Source organism: Schistosoma mansoni, chromosome 3 (genome assembly GCF_000237925.1).
Source record: "Schistosoma mansoni strain Puerto Rico chromosome 3, complete genome".
In the NCBI taxonomy this organism is placed as follows: domain Eukaryota; kingdom Metazoa; phylum Platyhelminthes; class Trematoda; order Strigeidida; family Schistosomatidae; genus Schistosoma; species Schistosoma mansoni.
The window spans coordinates 3,146,500-3,166,965 of NC_031497.1; the positions used below are offsets into that span (position 1 = coordinate 3,146,500).

Below are 20,466 nucleotides of genomic sequence, written 5' to 3' on the forward strand. Positions count from 1 at the left end.
CTCAGTTGCGTGGAATGTAATACTTGTATCAACATAAGTAGTTGATAACGTTGGTCAAAAATAGAATTTCTGGCAGCAGAAGGACAAGAAGATGGAGAAGATAAAAAAGGGAGCAGAGAGCGATTGGTATGCAAATGAAGGAACAGTGTAGTGTGAGACGATTGACCGTTATTTGCAGAATGAACAGTCATGTTTGACACAATCGACTGATAATTTGCAGTGACGTATTTACTGTATGATCCTCAGATTTTACTAAGAGATTTTGTGATTTCGTGTTCAAATACTATCGATTGTTCTGCAACAAAAGTTTCTCTCACTACAGTAGTAGTATAGTTAGAAAGTGGAGAACAAACAGAATTTCAGGTGTAAGTTAATAGTTGTGGAATAATGGTTTTGTAAGAAAAGTTTTTGATTTTCATCTATACAGCGGATTGTTTTTGAACTTCATTCTATATTATTCGGTCTGAACAGGTATATGGTATTACTGGGTCTTACAGTCGACAAAAACGAGAATTTAAGATCCAATACATATTTATTTATTTATTTAAACACATAAATATTGATACAAAGGGGCACCAGATACATATGCGCCACACAAGTCTCATTTGATTTGTGTGAGGGCTGTGATACTGCCCAGGTGCTCAAACTGAAGCAGGTGGTCTTCTCAGGGGGCCACACCCGGAGCCTTTGACCTGAAGGTCTAGTCCACAAGGCAGTGGAGCATCGTGAGGAGATGCAGTCCCATGGTAGCCAGTGGCCAACAATATGTTCATACGCCATTTGTTCCTTCGGGATCCTGGAACCCATGTGCACCATTGGTTTGGAATCAGGGTTATCCAACTTCCCTAGGTGAACTTTCCGTGTCCACCAACCCGGTTAAAGCGCCGGACATTCGCTTTTCGTCCTCTCAATTTCGTAAACAACAGTAATGTTGCGAGGAGGCAGTGAGTAGGACTTCTTTGGCAGAGGCTGTATACGCGTGGCCATGTGAGAGCATTCTTAGAGGGAGAGCGGGCTCTTTTCACTCTCGGCCGTAACAGGGCATTTGGGGGCGATCTATACATAAACTTGTAGTTTATTAGTGAATTACAAAGACATTATGGTTAGTAGCAATTGAAAGATATCGTATGAAATACAGTTCACGTGTTTCGTGTCTATATTAAAATAGTTTGTTTTGAAACTCAAGAATACTGACTATGAACCAATAAAGTTTTGGAATACATATTTCTCTAATGTTGCGTCTCTCAACCTTTTCATTATTCTTATTAAAAGTAACACACGGTTTTCAGTAGCTGAATTTGTAAACGGAATTTCATGATGGCAACTATTTCTGGACTTTCAAATTAATGTCAAGCCAAGTATATTTGCATGTAAACTGTCAAGCCAAATTTGCGTCTGGCAGCTTATATGAATCAAATTCCCTAGGAAATTGTCTTCTTTACGGACTTGCATCAGCCACAATCTATAACGTCCTCTGTCTCTCAACATGAATGAAGCATCAACCGAATGCCAAATAAATTCTATCCTGGTCACTTTTTAAATACTTTCCAAATACATATTTATTCTTCTTCTGTGCAATAAATTCATTATATCAAAAGATTTCTTGACACAGATAAGTTCAAAATAAAATTCAATTAGCCGTCATGGAGTACCTAGACTTGTTTATCGTCAAATCGCTTTCTTTTTCATTTGTAAATTGGCTAATACAGCTTAATTAAAGTGATGGCATCTTATGATTTAAAATATATACACCCATATATTACTTTGCTATCAAGTCTATTGCAAGCTGGTGTACATCGTAAGTTATACTGATTTACATATGTACACCGTCAATCTAATAGGTACTTTAACTAAAAGGCCTTGATAACACAACTTTATTGATTAATGAACAGTTCGTAGTTATGGTGTTTTAAGATCTCATAAATATGAAACCTGATGATACTGAGTTTAAAAGGCTAGCTGAGATTGGTCAATACCATTCTCTTCTATTAATTTGTATTCATTAAAATTTATTCAAATAATTTCTTAGCAATTTATCATTAAAACTGTCCTTTTTTATGCTAGTCTCTGCTTTGTTCATGAGTAAATCACTTTATTTGCTAATATTCCAGATAACACAAAGATATCAAATGTAGGTGCATTTGTTTACTTAAGCGCTGAGACAATTCGTCTATAAATTATATTTTCTCAATCAATTGATAAACCGAAATACAAATGATTTCAAACTGTTTTTGTTAGAAATATTGTTTTCCTGTTACGTATTACATATAAATTGTAGATATTGAATATTCTTCGTGATTTTTAACATAACTGATTAGTTGTGTTCTACTGTTACATTACTTTACCGTAAATTTAATTCACATGGAATTTATTAATTGGAATTCGAACCCCAGTCTTGTGATATAAAACAACCTTATTCCCTTACTTACTTACGTCTGTTACTCCCAATGGAGCATAGGCCGCCCACCAGCATTCTCCAACCCACTCTGTCCTGGGCCTTCCTTTCTAGTTCTATCCAACTTTTGTTCATTGTTCTCATGTCTGTCTCTGTTTCTCGGCGTAGTGTGTCCTTTGGTCTTCCTCTTCTCCTTTGACCGGCGACCATACCACGTTGAAAGCACCGGTCCTCGTCCGAACCTTATTCCCAACAGAAAGTAATTACACTCACATTTGACTTTAATATATTGAAGTTTCATTTCGTTATCTGAGTTGTATCTGCATAAATATACTTTTAACCTAATAAATTTATATTTCTATGCAAAATGTAAAAACTACTTTCATCAAATAAGATTACTGATCAACAACTTTCTCTTACTTCTAAGCTTTCAAGTAATACAATCCAAATACACGTTTCTGTATAGCCGAATTCATAATCATTACTTCGAATAATTCAAACTGTGAATTTAAAAGTTGGTTCATGTGTTACGACAGTTAGTTATCCTTAAAATGTTTGTATTGTCTCATTTACGACTTCATAGTGTTTCTGTCCAGAAAAGCCTACAAAAAATATCTACTTTAAAATTAAATAACTCTACCATTTTTTACTAAGTCACAAATAGTATGAAGAATTTCTGGAGATTGTACTATTTTTACAATTGGAATCATGAACTGATTTTAGCTAAACTACCACTTAAAACCTGGAAGAATTAAACGGGCGTTTCATCCTAGTATGGGACTCCTCAGTAGTGCACATAATGACTCAAACTGTAAAAATACTACAATCTCCACAAATTCTCTATACTAATGACAATCATTTGCACACTAGTGACTAGCTTCAGAATGTAACTCCTGGAGTTATATTTGGTAAGTCGTGACCAATATAGTTCAATCAATATCATGTGTAAGACAGTTATGCACCGCAGGCAATGAATGCAGGGTTGCTAAAGATTATTGGTTGGTTGATTACAAATAGGCGTTAACATCTTTAGATACCGGCTCAATGATCTCGAGGTCAAGCGCTCTCACGTGAGACCAAGGGTTCTTTGTTCGTTTCTCGCATTCAGGTTCATAATGCGCACTCCTAAGAAATTCTATACTAGGAAGAAATGGCTGTCCAGGGCATCCAGGTTCTCAGTGATTGTCTAGCCAAGATTAGTCCGTTACACCAACTGAGTAAATCATGATCCTGGAAAAGAGCATTTTTCTGTTGAAGAATAATCTGATTCATTTCAAAGAAAACATAAATGACAACTAACTACTATCAAATTACTTTAAAATAAAATTTAAAATTACCCAAATATTTCTTACTATATAAATGGTTGGTTTAATAATTATCAGTTTGTAAACAGATTGATTTGTCGCTTTAATGAGACAAATATATATTTTACTCATTTCATTTTCTTTTTTTACAAAGAATTGATTAAACTCATTATCGGTGTGTTCTGTTCAACTCTATTTTTTCTTATATTATGTCATTATGTAAGCTTAACAAAACATTGTGATTCACATTTTTATACATTATCCATTTGTATATGATATACATGTAATCATCACACGCTAATTGTATTTTAAACAGTATGAGATTAAATAAACAGAATTATGATTACTTTCACATCAATACTTACTAAAAACAAATGTTGAATTGTGCCGATTTCCATTGAGGTTACCATTTTGTACGCGTTTTTTAATCTATTATTACTAATAATAATTAGTGTAATAATGTACATCATAATGATAACTGTGAATTTGAAATAATATAACGAAGTAGAACTAATCCCATTAAGTCTAGGCCTTCAATAAAACAATCAAGAACTAGAGTTCGATGTATGCAGTTTGATATTGTATTGTATTATTATGATAGTTTTAAACACAATAACAATATTCATTTAGATTGTTCTACTTGATTACTATATAAGTGAAAGGTTATTTTTTCATCACAAATAGATAACACCTAGAATTCCTTGAAACCATAGAACGCTCTTGATTCGATACAAAATCGAAGTGTAGTGATTCACTTTCAACTAGTCAAATCACTCTCATCTTGTCCTATGAATCTTGTCAATGTTCGATTTCGGTCCTCTGTATCACTAATAATCCTCTGGATAGGTTTCTAACTAGAGATTCTACTAAACAGCATACAACTGTACGTACGTATATTCACAATATCGATCATATTAGCAAGCAAATCTATCTGTCATAAACACAATGCAATTTAAACATTTTTAATAAGTTTTTTCAATAAAAATGAGGTGGAATTTCATATTTCATGTCTGTTTTATTGTATTTCACTCAGTTTAGAATAGGAAGCTTATAAATACATTTGTATAGTTGGACCTGTCAATCATTGAAATATAATAATATTATCATTATTGTTATTATTATTATTATTATTTCAACATTGATACAAAGAGGGACCAAAATATATATGCGTTTATAGAGTAGTTATCATTTAATTTCTGTGTGGGACTGTTCGGGTGCCCAGACCGAGACAAATGATTTTCTTAGAAAACTACTGCCCAAATCTTTGACTTAAGGATCAAATCCACTAGTCAGGGAAACAACGTAAGAAGATAAGATCCTATGGTAGCGAGTGACCAAGAACAGGTTATTACGCCATTTGTTCCTTCAGAATCCTGGAACCCACGTTCACCATTGGTTTGGAATCAGGGTTTTCAAACTTCCATAGGTGGATTATCTGTACCCACCAACTTGCTATAAACTCTGGACATTCACTTCTCGTCCTCTAATTTTTGTAAACAACATCCCTGTCTTGAGAAGGAAGTATTGAATAAAATTAAGTGACTTCGATGGAAAATTCAAAAACCAACTACTATTAAAAATCAGGAATGATGGCAGAAATATTCGTTCATTACAAGAATACATCATTATTTTGCGTAAAAAGTGTTTATAAGAACAATGAAACTGATGAAACCATGAAGCTTATAATGCTTTTCAGTTTCCTATCTGAAATTTATATATGAAGTCATCTACGCAAGATATTTTCTGATAAGTCAACTAAATGGAACAAGACTAATCGATATGACAACGGAAATCTTGTACATATTCTGTAAGCTAATCATCAGTCATATAATGTTTCAACAATGTGACCTATGGTATCTCTGGGTCAATCGAAGTTAACTTTTATAGATTGATATGCGTAAGAAATTTTCGGAAAATCAGAACCAAAATCCGTCAACTTCAATTTAGTGAATACTGCTCTGTTTTCAGTAGCATATTAAATGATATATTGATTTTGCAAAAAACAACTAATTTTAAACTAATCAGATATACTGAATCGGAAATTTAATAAATCTTTACTATTTCATTCATAATCATACAGGTAGATGTAAATAAAAATAATCCTTCTGTTAAAATATAATTATCACAGTATGAAAACACCTTTATATGTGATAAAAATGTGAAATGATTCTCTCATTACCAGAGTTATGTCTAGTGTATGGACATATTTGTACTTATTCTATCGTTTCTAGACTTACATTTAATCAGGTCACATAGATGTTTCTGGAAAATGTTTTAGTGTATTTGAGGGTTGATGAAGGATTAAAATAGACTGATCACTAAAAAGATGTTTACGCCTTACGACCGTAAAAGGAATCAACATAATTATCTTTAGGTATCTTAGCCAACACAATAAATAAACCTAAGTAACAGCCAAAACCTAATGACTCGTAGTTTTTTCTGTCTTGTCAATCGTATTTAGTTTGATTTAATTCTCTAAAATGCTTGCATGTATAGATTATTTTTTCCTTTTTCCGTCTACCTTTCAGATATCAATTCTTCTTACAAATACGTAAAGATATTTTAGATGGTCATCTTCCTGTTTCCAAATCAATCGCCACTCAGTTAGCTGGATTAGCCTTGCAATGTAAGTAATTTGTTACTTTATTACTGACTTCATTACAGATACATTTAACAGAGAGATAAGTCTTGTCTTAAATATTGTGAGAATAGTTGATGGAAGATATTTGTATGTATGCTGTCATATTCACATTGCTTATTCACTTACACTTACATAAATATATAGTTGATGATTGTCTATCTTTTGACAGTTTTATGGTTCGAACATTAATTGTTAAAGATATATTTATTCAAGTTATTTAGATTGATATGAATTTTAATGTCAGCATCCAGGAGAGTGTGATATCACAAAACAAGCTTTAATTGATCAAAACTAATAGATTACAACTAACCAGTTCACGCTCATCTATTTCCTCATTACAAATGCATGTGTCTTTATAGTTACTCAGCGACGCAAGGCTTTTTTCTTTTAATGAAATCTCACATTCATATTTTTGCTGAAAAGTTTGTACGTGTTTTTAATGCAGAGTAGATAATCAATTAGGGGTAGTGTTTTATTGGATATTTACACTGTATTTTACTTCTTATTACGTTTACAATGTGAAATTTTCCATTGAAAAGAGAAAATGACTCTTACTTTAAGGTGCTCGTAAAAGTTCGAAGATAATCCTTTTTCGATAGATTAATATTTTGTCTAGAAAAACTAATTACAATTTATTGCTATTGAATATTGGTTTTGATCTGTTTCAAAGCTCTTCTCAATAGATCTCATTTCTAATCTTATTTAGGATTATTTTCGTGGTATTTTTTTTTGTGTAGTTCATTTCACGTTACTTAAAAACAATTATACATATTCAAACCGAAACTGTTTTAATCGACAAATTCATATAGAGCTCACTCTAAGGTATCTTAATTGAAGTATAATATTGATAAATAAGAATGCAATAGAGATTTTTGAATGAGTTCGAATGCTTTTCAAACAGATTCAAGGCAGTGAATCAGTTGGTTTGTATATAAGTTAACATAAATACAGAGAATACGAAACTCATGTCGTTTTCGGAATTGAAAGCTTTGATTTTATTTGATTGTAATGTAATTTGATGATTCTAATTAAAACCTTGCGAAAGTAATTTCGTTTTTGATTTGAATGAGTTAACTACACTTATTTTGAAAGCCTTATCAATTCAGCACGGATTTAGAAGGTTAGGTTGGTTTTTTTTTCAACTTACGTCACTTGTGATGTAGGCAAAATGTCCATTTCCCAACCAAAGGGCATGTTTACTTTATAGAATTCCGTTTGATACTACTTTATGTCTGTGAAACATGGACTTTTAAAACAGATAACTTGATTAGGCTGCAGGTGCTTGATAATTAATGTCTTCGAAGCATTCGCGTTTTGTTGATCGATTGATCGATAAGTGTTGAAGCTGGACATAGAATAATTGATGAAAATAGCAAATCCGTTAGAGAGGTAGTGAATATTCATCGACTGAGGTGATTAGGACATGTATTATGTACTTCTAATGGATACCTACCAGGTCGGGTGATGTTTACCGATATAGGAGTAGGTTCGAAGAAAGGCGGGATCGGCCAAACCAGTCCATGAAGTAAATAACTGTTGGTTCGTGCCATGTTAATAAATGCTACTGCCCGGCTAGGATATACTCGATAATCGTGATCAGTTGCCGGAGACTTTAAGCGATATAACTCAGCATCGGACACTGGTAAGGATGCAGTCATTCTCTATCTTCCTCTCAATATTTTTAGTTCCAATATTTCTTAATACACAATTTTCCACTTTCTTTCCTACCCATATTCTCAATTTTCAGTCTTTCTCAATATCTTTCTTGGTCCATCACTTTGATTACTTAATTATTAGCTTTTTTGAATTCATTTTGTTGTGCAAATATGGTATGAAAACTTTGGCTAACACATATGTACCAGGTTCTAAGCTGATCATTAATGAGTGAATACAAACTTTTGGTAATCCTTTAAATAAACTAAAACATACTAGTAGTAACTGAGTCAATATTTCACTTCATTTGATAGGATCAACAAAATGTGATTGCTACTGAGGATTAGACAGCATGACACTGACTATTACTAAACCATCATTTAGTGCGGATGGAAATTCGTATCCCTCTAAATAGCCAATGGTAATGTCTCTGAATATAACACTAGGTAGCTTGAATCTATACCAAACGAAGAACACTAGTCCTTTAAAGACTTAAGATGTTCACTGCTAACAAATTACGACTGATAGTGACTTTAGTTCCAGAGCTTCATACTCGTTATTTAAGAAGTCATAATATTGATTTACTAAAAGTTGTCTTTGTATTACTGACTTAAACCAAAGTTATCATGCAAACAACATTCTACATACTACGCGATTAGTGAATCGGGACTTCCGTAAATATACTGATAGTAGAATATTAAATTTTGTGTCGGTTTTATTGCCAAAACGGTTTTTCATTTTTAACATTATCTTTTTTTAATCTCACTGCCTATAGCTGAATTAGGTGACTACACTGCTGAAGAATGTCGACCGGGTTATGTAAATCAATTCCGTTTTGTACAAAACCAAAATGCCGACTTTGAAGCACAAGCATCTGAATGGCATCGCAAATCCAGGTAAAATAGAGGTTATATATATATATATATATATATATATATATATATATATATATAAAGTTCCCACAATTTGGGCGTTGGTTCCATTTTAAGTGTAGTTAAAAGATCAATAATACTTTAAAAAACGAATACACCCACTAAGGAGACAAAATAATATTTACCTGATATTCATTTTCTGGTTAAGGTATTGCGTCCTCTTTGGTATAGTTTTGACTGGCTTTCTTGTTTTCATCCTCATGTAAAGTTCGCTTCCAGTCTACAAGATCTCCGTAAAGTAATTTTTTCATGACTACTTCAATTAAAGGTGACAATCTGAAAGAATTATCACCAGTGATTGATAATAACCAAGTAGCTATTAGAAATCGTATCTTTGAGAATAAATTTGATTCAATTTCCTTGGGATTTTCGAGTATAAACCGTATTAAAATTGTTGAAAACTTTAGATTAATTTCTTTATACATCACCATTTTTATTTCATTTCAAATTTCGGTCGACTATTATTGTGACGAGATTTGACTGTTTATGTCACATTTGCTCTCACTATAAGCGAACGTTTATGTTTCACCCTAATAGTTTGTATTGACTATTATAATTTTGAGTACGTCTCTGTACTCTAGGAAACATAATCAGAATAGTAATTCTATGTTTTTCGAAGTCCGATTACTAACGATTTAAGATCCTATTAAAACAAGCAACTGTAGTTAAGTACTCCAAACCTACCAGGTCTTTTTAATGTTCACTTTTACTTACTTACTCCTGATATCCTCGTGGAGGAGCATAGCCCCCCTAACAAGATTCTTCATCAAACTCTGTCATGGCAACCCTTTCTAGTTGTTTCCAAATGCTGTTCATTCCTTTGACGTTTGTTTTCTATTCTCGACGCAGTACGTTCCTTGACTTCATCTTTTCCTTTTCCCTTCAGGATTCCAAGTTAGGGATTACCTCGAGATTCGTTCTGATGATTTCCGCAATGTATGTTCTATCCATCTCCAGAGTAATAACTGATTTATTTCTTAAATGAAGTGAAGCAATTCGGATTGCATACTGAATCCTTCATTGTCCCATTGATTCGATTTCACCACGCCATCTTAAAACAATAAAGAGCTGTTTAGTTAATTATCAGTAGTTTCTTAGCACCCTTTTGAGAATTTTTTAAAGCGTTCATATTAGGGCCAAATAAGAGACTAACCATAGTTATTTAAATTATTGATTTGTAAGATGAGATACCCTCTTAGCATTTTCATTCTTTGTTTTTTTCTACTTAAATAAATGCGAGTATAACTAATTATACTGTGACGATTAAATACCTTCAATGTTTACCGTAAGTATGATTCAGGTATTTATTGTCTGTCCTACTGTAGTATCATAATTTTTTTGTTTAGATAAAATATAAATGAGCTAATGAAGTCAGGAATTTATCTCGATGGAAAACACATCAAGCCCATTATTTAATAACTTGGATTGTCTTACTCATTGAATACATTGTCAATCAAGGGGCTATTACATAGATATTTTGTTCTACTTTTGGAACCCTCAACATTCAACAAGTCTTGCCCTCCCTTTACAAAAGATGAAACCTATATGCTCTAGGTTTTGCTACGAGTATAACCGTTTTTGATTTACCGACGGCATGTATTAAACTGGCCACCATTCTGTTCTTTTCAGTTACTACCACAGTTGGTAAATATGTGATTTGTGAACTGCAGAGATGTACGTTTAGATTCCACCTAAGATACTGAAGCCGGTGTTTCTTGAAAACAACACAGATAGGTCTATCACTTTTACTTTGCTACAAAATACAGTTTTGAACTTTCACATTACTTACATAGTGTAACCATTGGGTATAATCACACCTATGGAGATAACGATAATAAAATATAGCGAATTACTGGAAACTTTCCACTCTGAGAAGCTGGATTTTTCAAATATATAGTAGAGATATTCACACCGATGTGAAATACAATCAGTCCTTTAAAAGTAGAATAAATTTGTGCACGATATCAAAGATAATCCACATTAGTGTATCTCACTCAAGCTTTTACTACGCATAGGTTGATTTCATCTGTTACACTCTCAACTTCAGTGTTCCATATTCACCCTCACTAATTTATCGAAGTTTCCCATTTTTTAAACAGCAAAATCTACATTATCATAACCAAGTCTTTCCACCAACTTTTTTAGTAATAAAAATTCTTTATAAAAGAAATCACACCACATGAATTACATTGTGCTCACTGGAAGAAGTATTAGTAGTGAAACAATAAACTACTTAAATTATTTTTTTAAATTTTTCTGAAGATTATGGTAATTTTTCACCAAATTTTGAAAATATATCTGTATATTTTACTTAGAACAATTCATATAATTGATTTATGTGATCAGAACATTTCATCCAAAATAAAGTGTGATTATGAAAAGATCATCTGAGATTGTTGTTGTATGTATGTGTATAGATGTAACCTCTGTAACGAACATATCTTTACACCACACATCATCGAGACAGTTGCGTACATATGACTATTTTAATTGAATTGGTATCGTAGCAGTTTTGCTTTAAACTCTTATGTCTATATACTTATACATATGCTGTATTATTACGGTGAATTTGTCTACAATACAAAATTTTTCTTGACTGTTGTCATCAACGTAATAGTAGTTTTGTCGCGGATTAACATCAGCTGTAGAACCATGAAAACAAGGGTTCATTGGACAGTTGTTTCTTTCCAATATGGGACTTAGCTGTCCAATGCTTCTTGGTTTCATTGATACTACTTTTAAGATTAATCCCTGACAAAAACTACTTTCAATTAAAACTATGTTTGTATTTATATAAGTTTATTTGGATATCACTCATATGAGTAGTATATCATGTTACCTTCTTTTAACTTGTAAGCATATGTTTATTTGGAAGTAAATTCAATCATCATTGGCAACAATAACAATAGTGATGATAATAATAGACATTATGCACACCCATTAATGAAATGTTTACTTCCAATAATATGAACTAGATAGATATTTTTGGGCGTCTTCCTTAAAAATATACATCTTATGTCCGTTCACTATATGAACCATAATAAATATATATTGTTTACTCAACATTTTGAAATTGTTTTGCTTTCATTATTAACAATGATGTTATTAGTAGTAATAATAGTAGTATGAGTGGAAATAATCGATAACCTGATATATTTCTCCTTTTTTTTCGAGGATTTCGTTTTTTCCAAAATAACTATATTATCCATTGTATGTTTATGTTTTGTTCATGTGAGGTGAATAAGTTTTATTGTTGTTTAATTTGTTTTATTATTGAATTTATTTTTCTAAGGTCAACTAATGTCATAAAATTTATATCGTACATATATATATTGATTGATTGGATAAACAGAGGTGAAATTTTGATACGAAGAAGTGTGTTACATAAGTGTATAACATTATTCTGATATACTATTAATCATTGCATTCAAATTGATGTCATACAAATTAATACAAAATTTGATACCCCACATTTCAATGCAAAAGAAGATTCAGCTGGTTTTGTAATTTGCAAATCACTATTCTCAGTAACAAGAGGTTTATGACGCTTCTAAAATGTTGAACCAACTGATAATGTTAATGATAGTCAATATTACCTTTGATCCATTGAAACCACTGATTTCAATTATAACTCTAGAAAAACCGATTGGAGATAATAAAGTGAATTAATAAAATGCAAAATAGTTCTCATGTTAAAGTAATATAAGTACCGAAGTGTATTATCTATAAAGAATAGTAGCCATATATTTACCTTATAGTGTATGCAACAAAACTTCACTAGATACGACTTCTCATCAGAACTGTTTACTGAATTACTACAATTTTTGTTCTCATAATTATAAGAAGGAATATCAATAAATGTTCACACTGATATGTTACAGAAGAAACTCAGTAAATACGTTAAGAAACTTGTCTTGTCCCTTAAACCGTACTTTGCTTATAGTTTACTTTATGTAAGAAATATCGTTATTTGTACAGAAAATTTATTGGCTTTAGACTAAACTTCTAGGTTTGTAACACCAAATAGTTTTACATTCCTTTCTACATTTGACTAATAAATTAATTGCCAGATATGTATAAATGAAATAGAATTCAACAGTAAATACTTGACACAAAAAAATCTGATTTTGTCTCCGTTTATTTTCTTTTCAATTGCCAGATGTTAAATGATTCTTTTGTGAAGAGCATGTGTTGTCTTCCAACTAATTATATCCCTTTTTTTCGAAAAAAAAATTAACTTATCATGTTGAAGTATAGTTAATTTCTGTCTCGCAGTTATTTGCTTTGTTGATATAATCTATTCTTATATATCAAAGTAATATGTTTACATAAGTGTCGAGTAGTAAATCTGAAGTATACTTACGAACCAACTAAGAAAGAACCAACTTCAAGAACACGGAGCACGTATAACCTAGAATGGAGTTTATTGTACCATATCAAACCAGGATGTTGATTATTGTGTTTAAATTCAAGTGCGTACAAGACATAAGACTTCCAAGAATAAAAGTAACTTTTAAATAGTGGAATGACATGATCATGAATGAGTTTAAAAGAATATAAGTTATCTCGTATTAAATATATGTTTTTTTGAAATTTGAAATGATATAAAAAACAATATATTGTTTGTAAATACTTTGATTCTCCACTATAGTCCATACACTCATGTATTCTACTTTCTCACCAACTGAAATGGGTCAAAATCTGAAGATCATTCAACAGTAGACTTAAATCTGTATCGTCTTATGTTCGATTCTGTTTTCTGCAGAATATTTCATTGGTCAACAAATATATAACAGTACATGATATTTATCTTAAACATTCATTGGCCTACACCCTAAACTTCAAGTATTCTATGGTACTCGATTCTGGTACGGTTCGCTTCAGACCTCATTGTGTTGTTCATTTAGCTACCGAGTCCAGATAACCACTGACTTATGTAATGAGGACGAACTTTAATTCATTCTTATTGGTTGCTTGAATCCTCTCGTTGATGTTTCAGACTGCATTCGATCAGTCTCTTTTGACATATAGGCATCCTATGTGGACTGCCTCTTTATTGCCACTAGGTCACAAGCATGTCAACCACCTTCCAACTCTGCTTATAATGATTGTGACCTAATGATAACGTCGAGGCAGTCCGTACTGGACGCACATATGTCAAAAGGAGACAGATGAATTGCAGTCCTAAACATCAATGAGTAGATTCAAACAACTTATACAAATAAATAACTTGGTAAAATTTATAGAAATATTTTTTGGGTTCTTGAATAGTTGTCTCAGTGCCTAAGGTATTCGTCTTTGAGCTACCAAACCACAGATTTGAAGTTCACTCCTACTTCGGTTTAGGCTAAAAAACAGTGTCATCAATGGTCTCTCTCAAAGTGAAGCTGGAAGTCATGTACCTGGTACTTGGGTTGAGATTGCAAATCTACCACTTGATAATAACTTTCAACCATAAGTTATCAACGTATAAAACGGAATATAACACGAATGATATTATTTTTGTCTATAAACCTTGTTTAGAGAAACCAAATCACCACGATGAACATCATGGCTTGACTTTAGTTAGACCGTGGTCTGAAGCTTAAGCATTTGTTTCGAGCCCTGAAGATCCTAGGTCTGATCTTTCTTGGTGTCCCGAGTGTGTAGTGCTGAGGAGTCCCATACTAGGTTGAAGTGGATGTCCAGTCCTTTCTGGCTTTCATTCATTGTCTACTTAAAGTCAGCCACTGATGTAGAACTCCGAATTCAAGAATCTCCGCAATAGTTTGTATAGAAGCGAATGAGTCTAACAATTTACCAATGAACTGGACCACATTTAGTATATAGACGACATATTATAGACATGGTTTGTGTTAGAAATATATCACGATTATTCGTTGAGCTTCCGAACACACATAAAATTTTACGATCCCTTGAAAATAACCTATAAATATTTTGACATTCTGTCATACTTCGTAGTCAAGTGTAATGTAATGTTCCCAATTTTTGTTGATTAGATAAATTGTCTTAAATTAAAATCACTGAACATGTGTTTTGTAGATTGTCCCTTCTACTTATTAGAATTACTTATATCTCTATGGATAGTCTAACTGGATTTGTCCAAAAACCAACATTAGAAATGTTTTAAAACAAATGTACAGTCACTTTTAAACGTGAATTCTCAACATTCAACTTATCACATATGGAATAATGGTAGTTGATTGTATGTATTTGTAATCATTACAATTTTATTCAGTTTGAAATTACGTTACTTATGCTTAATTCCTACAGTAGTTTTTTTAAAAAATAATAAAATTTTGTAGAATTTCAATGTAATTTCTATCATCATGAACTTATATCTGTTGGATGAATATGAAATTATATCACAAATTGATTCAAGTTGTTTATGTGAACCGCTAAGTCCCTCATCATTGATCACAATGAGTAGTAGTACAAAAAACTTCTCGGTTTGAATCATATCCACAGTCTTCGGAAGATTCAAACAATTGTTCAATGTCTTCTCTCCTTTTTTATGGTTCTAATGTTTACATCATTCTAAATTATTTCACAGAACTATGTATAATGAAGATAAAATAGATATCGTTACCCTTTTTCACATCATGTGAGATCACTTTCCATGCATACGTGCATAAATACATTATTAAATCAATATTGAAGAATGTTATAAAATACAGCTTTTAAAAATGGAAACTTATGAAATGATAACTAGTAAAAGATATCATTTGTAGACAATATTAATTTTCTCAATTCAACAGAATTGTGAACTCCTCATGAACAGTACAAATAGATACAATGAAAAAAATATTATAGATTATAGTACAATAGATAGTTGTTTAACATATTTTCACTCTATTAAAAGCAGTAGTTCATAACTTGTCCGGATACTTAACATAGTTCAATAGTAATTTGTCGGATGAAAATAATTTTTCTCTACTATTTACTTTATTTTACATTACTGTTGTGACATGTGGTATCCTAAATCTGATACTGATACATGGGATACTATGTGCTAACACTCCAACTGACTACTTGAGCGACAACATAAGAGTGAGCGATAAAGTGTATTGAACTACTGAATGAAATGCACAAATACTCATTTATATATATACCAATCTTCATATCAATTGCAAAACAGAATGTTGTTTACTGTTCATTGAATAACATTTTCGTAGCTGACTGGAATTTTTTTAAGAAACGCTGAAAACATGAGAATTGACGAATAACCAGTTTGTCTTAGTCTAATACTTTTTATCAGTTCGCACTCTATGGTATTAAGACATTCTAAGTTGGAAAATCAGCTTCATATTATTAATATTACGGGGTTGAAATTCAAATGATCAACATCGCTAACTCATGCCAATACGTGATATATCACGATCACTACTCTGTAGATTACGGTTATACTTCTGATATTATTCATCAAAACTTTATCAAGTTTATCATAGAACTGATTGCAATACTCATTACCTTTCAATGGTACTTCGTGTGCTCACTACTGAATAATTTCGAGAGGTAATTCTTTGATTTCTAGTGAAAAGCCGTGACCAGTGGACCTAATCCGTGTCGTGTTAGGCACTTACCTACCGAAGAAAATACACGATGGTCGCGGAGCATTGTGGATTGGTTTAAATTAGACAGTAACAACATTGGATGTCGGCTCAGTGGTCTAGAGTTGGAGCGTTCGCGCGCTGGACCGAGGGTCCTAAGTTCGAGTCGCGCGTGTGGGGTCGTGGATGCGCACTACTGAGGAGTCCCATACTAAGACGGAACAGTCGTCTAATGCTTCCAGGTTTTCAGTGGCGGTCTAACATTGATTGATTCATGGTTTCAATCAAAAACTTGATAACCTTCACAACCCTATACTGATGTTAATTATTCCACAACGAATACTGTCTTCAATCTATTATTTACTAACCAAACAATTTTCCTATTTCATTTAAACAATATCTGAATTTACTTAGTCGTATACATACACATGGAAATGAATCTGAATAATTTTGATCTTTGAAATAGTGCTTTACTTATTATTTCTACAACTTTTTTCTCACTCAGAATTCTGCCTATGTCTATATTATTAATTTAATCAATAAATTATTAACGATTGTTTCTATTTATGTCCTCTCATTACAATAAACTCACAAATGTGCATACACTCATAAAATATAACTGAATTTATTTTGTAGCCACAGTTACAATAATGTTTATATTCTTTTTATATAATTGAAGTTTGCCAAATTATTGATATTTTTCTCATATTTTATAAGTTGACTTAAAGTGCTATTTGATAGTTAGGGACAAATTGAATATATATCCTGGATGTTTAGATGAAAGTAATTGTTTATGCCAAATTTCATAGTTATTCATCCTTTTTATCATCATGGTTTTGTCTCTGTAATTTGTTTTCTAAATAGTAACCTCTTACCTGCAGCTGCTGAATTAGAATACCTTAATGTGGTTCGTTATCTGGATCATTATGGAGTTAAAAGTCATGTAGTTAAAGTGAGTCAATTGAATTCGTATTTACTTATGACGTCTTTGTTATTGTACATTATGCGTAAATGTTTAGTTGAACTGGTTATGTCTAATGAATTATCTACACTCAACAATGTAAATTATGGTCTTGTGAAATTTCGATTTCTAACCCAAAAATATTAATAGGTTTGCATTTGTTATGAGTTGAGGGTTTTACTTATGAATTATGAATGGTTTGTACAGAAACTTATGTTGATGAGGAAATATATAAATTCTGTATTAACAAATGACTTGTTCTTCAGCTAATATTTCATCATCACTAATAAGTTACTATAGTCATCTGTCAAGGCTATCACCTGTGTATTTAGTAAGTTATGAGTGCGTAAAGATATATTCCCCTATTATTAGAAGTGATATTTTATTATCACTAACAGAACATTTTTATTATCTTAAAAGTACACTCTGTATACTTATCTATTGCTTAATGATTAGTAATCGTATTTACCCAAGTGCAGTCAAATTGAGTGAATGTCTTCAATCCACGAAGATATTGGTAGTTGTTTTGTCGTAATTTTAGAGAAATTCTTGTTTGAAGGCACTATGTTTGTTTAAATACTATCAACTTCGATGGGCAGTGTTCTGTAGTGTAAGAATTCTCTTGAAGAAAGCCATGAGCACCCCACTCAAGATATGGGACTAGTCCATGAATTCAACGACAGTTCTATTGAGCCATGTAAATAGGCGTATATTGCATGGTTGGGGCCTCTATGATCACTATAACCAGTGATTAAGGACTTTGAGTAAAATGGCTTGGAATTTTTTGCAATTGTACAAGTAATTTCATTTCTTTGTTTCCTCTTCAAACCTGGGTTCTAGAATCTCTTCATACTCTTTTTCTGTGACTTTCTTTTACAACTACTCCTACTACTCTGGGTTTTATCTGAATCATCTCATCTGGTTCTTATAATGTGGTAAGGTAACTTTGATCGATGTACACATATGTCAGGTTGTACGTTCCACATGACTGACCAAAGCAAATACGATTTATCTATTCCTTCTATAATACGATGTGTCACATTTCATAAAGAACTGAACGGAAATCTTATATGAGTGATTACTTTTACGAAGTATAATCCATCATCCGATAACATTCAGTATATAATCCATAAGTTTTTGGAACGTCCATTTACGTTTTACATAAAGAAAGTTCACGGCATAAATTCTTTCTTTGTTTATTCATCAGTATGAATTATCATCCTGTATGAAATTTTTCTCTCACATTTAACTCTATTGCTTCCAAGCATACATTTTAGGAATATAAATTGTACTCTTTAAAAACGTTATCAGATTATAGACTATTTTGGGTTTCGTCTATTTTTTTATAGTAAATGTATATTTTCAGTTTTATTAATGGTCTATGTAATGATGAACTTCGGAACTAGTGAGAATGGAGGTGATCTCATAACCTTTTTTTTATTTTACTTACATATGTTCTGTGACTCATGACTCGTAACTCATAATTTGTGATATATAGCATAGACACTCTGCTGTTTGAACTAAAAACCAATAAGACAGTTTTGTTTTATTTCAACATCTGTCTAACATATGTCAATAATATAGACGGAAAATAACTATAACTAAAAAAAACCCTTCATTGTACCGCTCTTGTTAAGTGTCAGTCAACTATTCATAAACAATACAGAATCAGGCAAAAGTGTATATCAGCCTGTCATTCCACACTTCTTACCAGAATAGCCATATTCCTTTATGATCATATGCTTAGTCAGGCTTCATATCTTACTGTTTAGAAATTTCGTATATTTTGTAAATGATTCTTGGTTTTAATTGATCTTACAGAACCAACACGGTGGCAACAACTGAAAAAGTGACTGATAATGTGGAGTACTTAAGCATGACTGATATGATATTAGGCATATATAATCAAATCAACTTACTAAACAGTAGTTTTTTTTATTTTGAATAGTCTCATCATAAGTGACAAGTGAATCAAATACACTTGTACCTGAGGTGGCTTAACGGACAGTTTGTTTACCTAACCAACTCCTGGAAAATTGTGACGAGGTCACAGGATAAAAGTTGAGGAGCTGTTCAAGAACGGTATCCTGAGTGTTTTGAATTCAACTTTCTACGACCATGAAGGATGATGCTAGAAAATATGTTTGTAAAGAGGATTCTTAACAAAAAAAATAAGGGATTAATAAGAAATTAATGCTTTTATTTGGTATACATGATTTACAAGATGTCAACTTCAAGTCTATGATTTTGGTTCAAAGCCGTTATAAATGGAAACTTTTATCAAGACGTAGTCTGTGCTTGAAGTATGCAATATATATATGACTATTTGTACATGTGTTCACTTATAGTGATTATTACCAAAAACGTATTTATTGAGTAAAACTGCCGCTAACACTTAGATTTATAAGATATTCACCAATGTTTGATTGATTGGTAGCTGAAATTTGAAACAACAAGCGAATCACAAACCATGATCAAAATCTCCTTTTTTTTCTAAAAACAAAACTAATATCCTGCCTAATACCTATGAATATTGTTTATGTAGGTGAATAAGATCAGACTAGTTTAATTTAAAAACATTTATATATTTAAACTAATATGATCTGAAGAATAATTAAAAAGAAAGAGATATTAGACAGCTACTTAATTGCAGTCTCAATCTCCCAGCACCTCAATCTGTTACATTCTTGAATTAACATTAATATTATTTGATTTCGTAAGTTTTGTTTCGTTTCTGATGTGTGGGCGAAAATGACAATGATTGGTTGTTTTGCTGAGTCAGAACATGTAGATAGTGTGACAGGTGTTATATGTGTTATATATTCCCCAATCCTTATTATTATTGATTGACTGTTCCTTGTTTTTGGATTGTGTCGGATTTTAGTGTTGAAATATATTGACGTTCTAGTCAAGCTAATCTCGTGTTCTTGATTTGAGTTGTGTTGAAGTCCTGTAGAAAAGACACTGGGAGGGAATCTAGTGTAGGTATTCGTCCAAGGTATATTAACGTCACACATACGTGTAAAAAAG

At 32.0% G+C, this 20,466-nt stretch overlaps 1 protein-coding gene across 1 annotated transcript in view; it reads left to right on the forward strand.

Moving 5' to 3' along the window:
- Smp_018670 (putative 4.1 G protein) overlaps positions 1 to 8,893 on the forward strand; it is a gene marked incomplete at both ends in the record, with an annotated part of 25,749 nt that extends 16,856 nt beyond the window's left edge. The window contains 2 exons of the mRNA XM_018798907.1: positions 6,228 to 6,325; positions 8,769 to 8,893. Coding sequence (XP_018650750.1) covers positions 6,228 to 6,325; positions 8,769 to 8,893 — 223 coding nt within the window. The remainder of the gene's footprint in view (positions 1 to 6,227; positions 6,326 to 8,768) is intronic.
- Positions 8,894 to 20,466: the final 11,573 nt, after the last annotated feature.